This window comes from Homarus americanus, unplaced genomic scaffold (genome assembly GCF_018991925.1).
Source record: "Homarus americanus isolate GMGI-L3 unplaced genomic scaffold, GMGI_Hamer_2.0 scaffold3290, whole genome shotgun sequence".
Classification (NCBI taxonomy): Eukaryota; Metazoa; Arthropoda; class Malacostraca; order Decapoda; family Nephropidae; genus Homarus; species Homarus americanus.
In genome coordinates, this window is record NW_024727166.1 from 1,136 (window position 1) to 7,372 (window position 6,237).

At 44.8% G+C, this 6,237-nt stretch overlaps 1 protein-coding gene across 1 annotated transcript; it reads right to left on the bottom strand.

Moving 5' to 3' along the window:
• Positions 1 to 1,192: 1,192 nt before the first annotated feature.
• On the bottom strand, positions 1,193 to 6,034 carry LOC121865797 (the record flags this gene model as incomplete). Its single annotated transcript, XM_042365356.1, is given in 2 exon segments — positions 1,193 to 1,600; positions 5,984 to 6,034. Coding segments are annotated over 2 exon segments (230 nt in total), but the record flags the coding sequence as incomplete, so codon positions are not given.
• Positions 6,035 to 6,237: the final 203 nt, after the last annotated feature.

Sequence of the window (6,237 nt, forward strand, 5' to 3'; positions counted from 1 at the left end):
AATTCCATCTCTGGGCGTATCTCGTCCCCGGTAGTCCATACACCCTCTGTGAATTGTGGCAATGTCCGGCCGCTGGAGGTGGAGGATGAGAGCTCGCGCCCAGTGGAGGGGATGGTGGTGGGGAGTCGGTTCATCTTGACGTTGTCCCTTCTTACCGCCCATCTTAGTATGCTTGAACTGCGCTGTTTAGTACATAAAGTGGCGCCATCAGCTTCAGCTGGAATTCATATATAGTGATATAAATAGCGAGAAATAACGATAGAGTCCACTGTTCTGTCCGTGAGTAAGTGCAAGGCAAGCGTGTGTGTGTGTGTGTGTTTGAGATAGCGAGCGGTGGCTTAGGTTGGAGCTGCCGCGAGCATGCGAACGCCAAATTCTCGATGTCACGCTTAGAAGGGTGTACGCCATGTCTGCAGTACCACAAAAATACAGGCCAATGCTCAACTACCTCTGTCAAAAAGATTTCTTTCCTTTTCTCTTCAAGGGCCTTCTTCTGAGCATCACCACCGTCGTCCATTAATTCATTTGCCAGAAAGAAGAAGTCCATTCTCTCACAGTATGATGTGAAATCTTCCTTGTCTGCATCAGACTCCCCCACTCGTCCGATGTATCCACTGACGCCAGCCATGGTTGCTCTCTTCACTTAAATTCTCCAGGTTCAGAGTAGCCTTCCCTTCAGTGGTCACTATCCTTTCTTCAAGGACTTCACAAACACTTTGTGAATCCCATCCTCATTGCCAGTGTAGTATCTTGCATTATTTAATGGGAGAATGACAAGTCACATGGTCGGTCTCCTACAGCGCTTTTTTCTCTGTTGTTCGTACAACGTGCCTAACACATTTCGTGTTTACACAAGCCTTAACACTTTCTGACTTTGGTAAGAAGTAACATAATATATAATGTATATATAATCAATAAAGGTAGCATATAAACACAAACATATATAACAATGCTCCTGCTGTGAGCTTCAGTACAACGATATTCGTGCGCAGGACGAAATAGTCCCGTATTCATCCGCGTTAGTTGTAGGAGTTTCGTTCATTATAGCATTCTCAATTTTATAGGTAAAACAGTTCGTTATAGGAATATTCGTAGAATCCGTTCGTTATAGCATACGGTACTGTATAGTGATTTAAGGCCGATTTAGGGGAATTTTAGGAGTGTTTCTGACTTTATGCATTTTGGCCTTTACTTTGTATGTACTTTTCTGTGAGCTGGAACCAATTACCCAATATCCCATTGAAATAATAGATTCGGTTAACGAACGACTCTGTGGAACGAATTGTGTTCGTTAACCAAGGGACCACTGTATTACAATCAGTCTTCCAGCAAAGCACCTGATAATTATATAAGTACATATACACCTTAATGTTACCTGGTTGGGTTGTGTTAGGCTATGGTGAGTACCACACAGTGAGACACTAGTCACACCGTGTATTCAGTGTAGTGTGGCTGATGTTATAACACATCTTTCCGTCGGGAGTCTTGGATTTTGTCAGGCCAAAGAAGAGAGCTTCACGATGATTCTTCAGTACGAACAGTTTCTCTAAAAGTTTATTGTTGATGCCCTTTACGGTCCATGCAAACTGGGGGGCCAAACCTGTTGAAAGAATAAAATAAATTATTCTTATAGTATAAGATCTTCTGGCTATATACTGCAGTGGGACCAGAATTCACACAAGCACGCACGCACGCACGCAAGCAAGCAAGCACACGCACGCAAGCAAGCAAGCACACACGCGCGTGCACGCAAGCACACGCGCACACACGCACACACACACACACACCGAGATCCTCTACCTAGGGGATTTCAATGTGCATCACAGAGAGTGGCTTGGCTCTGCAAGGGATGACCCAGGTGGAGCTGAGGCACTCTCTTTTTCCCTACTTAATGATTTGGAACAAATAATCAAACACCTTACATGCGTTCCTGATCGACACGATCAACTTGCTAACATTCTTGATCTTTGTTTTACCTCTAACCCCTCACACTATTCATACACAATTTTTGCCCCCTTAGGGTCTTCTGATCACAACCTTATTTCTATTAAATCAAACTGGGCACGACCACCTCCCCCACCCCCCTCTAAACATCAACTATGGCACTATCGGAGGGCAAGCTGGCAATCCTTGCGAGAATTCTTCACCGACTTTCCTTGGGATGAATGTTGCTTTTCCACTCGGGACGCCTCGGTACGTGCTCACAGCATTGCTGGGGTTATACAGGGCGGTATGAGTGCATTTATCCCATCTTCTACCAAAACTTTCACATTACAATCATGGTTTGATTGCTCCTGCCCTCTTGCTTGCAGGGTGAGAGATAGGGCATATCGAGCTATGAAATTATCTCCTTCTCCTATTACCCACACCTCTTTCATTACTTCTAGGAATCGTTGTAAGGTTATTCTTCGTAGGGCCAAGCGGAATTATATAAAAAGAAAGACCGCTGTCCTGACTAATTCTTCCTCTAGTAAATCCTTTTGGTCCTTAACTAAAAACATATGTCACAACATCTGTACTCCTTCTTTTCCTCCTCTCTTCCGACCCGATAACTTGTTAGCCAACTCTCCCCCTGACAAAGCCAACCTCTTTGGCACCTTATTCTCCTCTAATTCCACCTTAGACGATTCCCACTCTACCCCTCCTACCCCTGCACCTCCTACTGAACCTATGCACTTTCCTATAATCTCCACTCGCAGGGTTGCCGGTGTGTTATCCAGGTTGGATGTGAGTAAGGCGCATGGACCAGATGGAATACCCCCTCGTGTTCTGAAGGAGTGTGCTGAAGCCCTGGCCCCTGTGCTTGCTCGCCTCTTTTGCCTCTGCCTGAAAACCCAAACTTTTCCTTCTTCTTGGAAGCATGCCTTGGTTCAGCCCATCCCGAAGAAGGGTGACCATTCTAATCCCTCTATCGCCCCATTGCCCTAACTTCATCCCTCTCTAAGATTTTCGAAACTACCTTAAACTCCCATTTTCTCCGTCACCTTGAACGCCTTTCTCTTTTGTCGGATCACCACTATGGCTTTCGCCAGGCGAGATCTACTGGTGATCTGCTCTCCTATTGCACCCATCTTTGGTCATTCTCTCTTAAGGATTATGGGGAAACTTTTGTCATAGCCCTCTACATCTCCAAAGTATTGGACAGGGTATGGCACAAGTCTATGCTTTCTAAACTTCCCTCTCATGGTTTCTCTCCCCCCACTTTGTTTTCTCATCTCTCGCTTCCTTGAGAACCGATCCATGGCAGTTGTTGTCGAGGGATCGATCTCTCGCTCTTTCTCTACCGGAAGTGGTGTCCCACAGGGTTCTGTTCTTTCACCTACTCTCTTCCTTCTTTTTATCAATGATTTACTTCACACTACAACTAATTCTATCCATTCTTACACTGATGAGTCTACTCTTCACTCTTCTTCACATTTTCCCCTTCCTCCTAACTCTCAAACAAGATCTGTTTCTAGAGCTGATATCATTACTTCTATCAATGCGGATCTGTGCAGCATCTCTGAATGGGGATGTACAAACTTGGTTAAGTTCAATAGTAATAAAACTCAATATTTACCAATTACACTTTGTAAATTAGACCATCTCCCACCAACTACATTTCAGGAAACTATCATCCTGCCAAATTCTGAAATAAATATGTTAGGCCTCACCATTTCCTCCAATATACCGTAGCTACTTCACTCCTGAGCAGATGCTCCAAGTATATATGGGATTCATTCGTCCTAACTTGGAGTACTGCTCTCATATCTGGGGTGGTTCTTCTGTCCAACTATTAGATAAGGTGAAATCAAAGGCATTTCGTCTCCTCCTTTAGTCGACACTCTCTCTTCCCTTTCTCTTTGCCGCAATGTTGCTTCACTCTCTCTCTTTTACAGGTACTTTAAAGGGCAACATTCAGTGGATTTGGCATCCTGTGTACCACTGGCAAGGCCGTGGGCTCATAACACACGTCTTGCTCACGGTGCCCACCTATTCTCTGTGGATGTCGGTCACACGAGAATAACCCATTATAGTACCTCCTTTCCTCACACAGCCAAACTGTGGAATGCTCTGCCTTCTTTTGTGTTTCCATTCTTATACAATCTGTCTCACTTTAAAAAGCTGGTTTTCCAGCATCTTTGTGGCATAGATTAACACAATATAATCTTTTTGTTCTCTAATTTTATTTTCTTTCTTTTTTTTTTTTGGCCCCGGTTGGTGAATTCCATAAAAACAACACACACACACTTCATCATAACCACCGAATGGTCAAAATACCTGGCGCTGCTCTGTAGCAGCCATCAACTGTTATGTTGGCCATACCAACTCCTCCCACTGAACCCTCCTCCCCACAGATATCAGCAAGTTCTAGCCAAAGTTACTACAGTCAACCCCTCACTTTAGCAGTTAATTCAACCCACGTATGGCGGAAAGTGAGAAACGCGTAAAGTGAACAACATAACATATGGGGATTAATTGAAATAGAGACGGGCCCGACCAAACTCACACGACTCACACAACTATGTTGTAGTAAAATTTATCTTAACTTTATGATGGTATGCACACAATTAATAATTAAAGAGAAATATCAATAATATTAGGTTTTTTCAATTACGTTTGTAGAAAGATGGCTGGGCACAAGGGATGGGGTTGGTTCGAGGCAGAGGGCAGATTATTGGCCCTCACCTGTATAAAGCTGTCATTATCCACAGGAGGCATGAGGCTCTTTGTCAACCTCAAGTCCATATAAATTCCATATCCTCACTATAATTATCTATATCACTGACTTGGGCGGCTGTGGTGGCTGGGGGTGAAGAACTGGGTAATGTTTTCGGATTTTGGCGGCCATTGCACTGCTCATGGCACCTAGCATAAGCGGAGAGTGGAGGAGGCGGAGATGGCGGGTTGGATCCAAAAATGGCGGCTCGCCAGCCCGCTCTCGGTAGGATACGCACGCGAAATGTGAGCATCGGGTTCGGCGGTACGCGCAGCAATGTGGAAAGCAGAATGGTACGGCGTAAAGTGAGGTTGACTGTATTTCATTTAGAAAGAATGGAACCAGTGTTGAATAGTGGTGAACAGTTCTTAAATCAGTAACAACTTCCGGCAGTAGCAGCTGAGTCTGCAAAGCAAACCTACACAGTGAGGTCCAGGTAACCAGTGATAATTGCCCCGAGATTCCAGCACCAGCTATGTGTTAATCCGTCCACAATAGAGGCCTGGGACCACACCTCCACTCGAGTGGAGAGTTCCCAGTATCAGACCACGTGGTCATGGCGATACTCGACTGCGGTAGCTAACACAGCATCATGTGAGGTTCCTCAACACCATCCGTGAGGGAATTACTACACCATGTGATGCCTCATTACACCATCAGTGAGCAATTATTACACCCATTAGGGCCCCTCATACACAATCTGTGAGGAATTACTACACCACATCAGGCCCTCATAACACCATCTCGTGAGGGAATTGCTACATCAGGCCCTCATACACCATCTGTGAGGAATTACTACATCAATAGGCACCTCATACACCATCTGTGAGGAATTACTACATCATCAGGCCCCTCATACACCATCTGTGAGGAATTACTACTCCACGCGATGTCCTCATAATGCCATCTGTGAGGGAATTACTTACTCACGCGATGCCCCTCATAACACCATCTGTGAGGGAGTTATTACATCATCAGGCCCTCATACACCATCTGTGAGGGAATTACTACATCATCAGGCCCTCATACACCATCTGTGAGGGAATTACTACTCCACGTGGATGCCCCTCATAATGCCATCTGTGAGGGAGTTGCACTACGTGTCTGCTGTTCAACACCTCAGCTAACATGGTTCTAGTGATCTCTCTCTCTCTCTCTCTTACCTTCTTCTAAGGCAGTTGTGCATGAATGTATTTGAGCAACAAATCCCAACTACCATAACAAAAACCCTAAGAGCGAGAGTATGAAAATAATAATAATAATAATAAATGTTCTCACACTTACCAAAGAATTTCCTGAAGTTATGACAACTGAGATTAACAAGACATTTCTTGTCTGTCCATATGTCGTCAGTTCAAACTGATGTTGATAAAGGCATCACGGTCCGGTTGTGAGCCCTGCTTGAAGTCTGGGGTTGTCCACTATGTGCGTATACTGCGCTGTTGAGGTGGAGAGATATATAATGCCCATGAGAGTACACTGAGGATGGTGGATGACTGGCAGTACTGTGAGAAGGGCATGGGAAGGCAGGCTGTTTT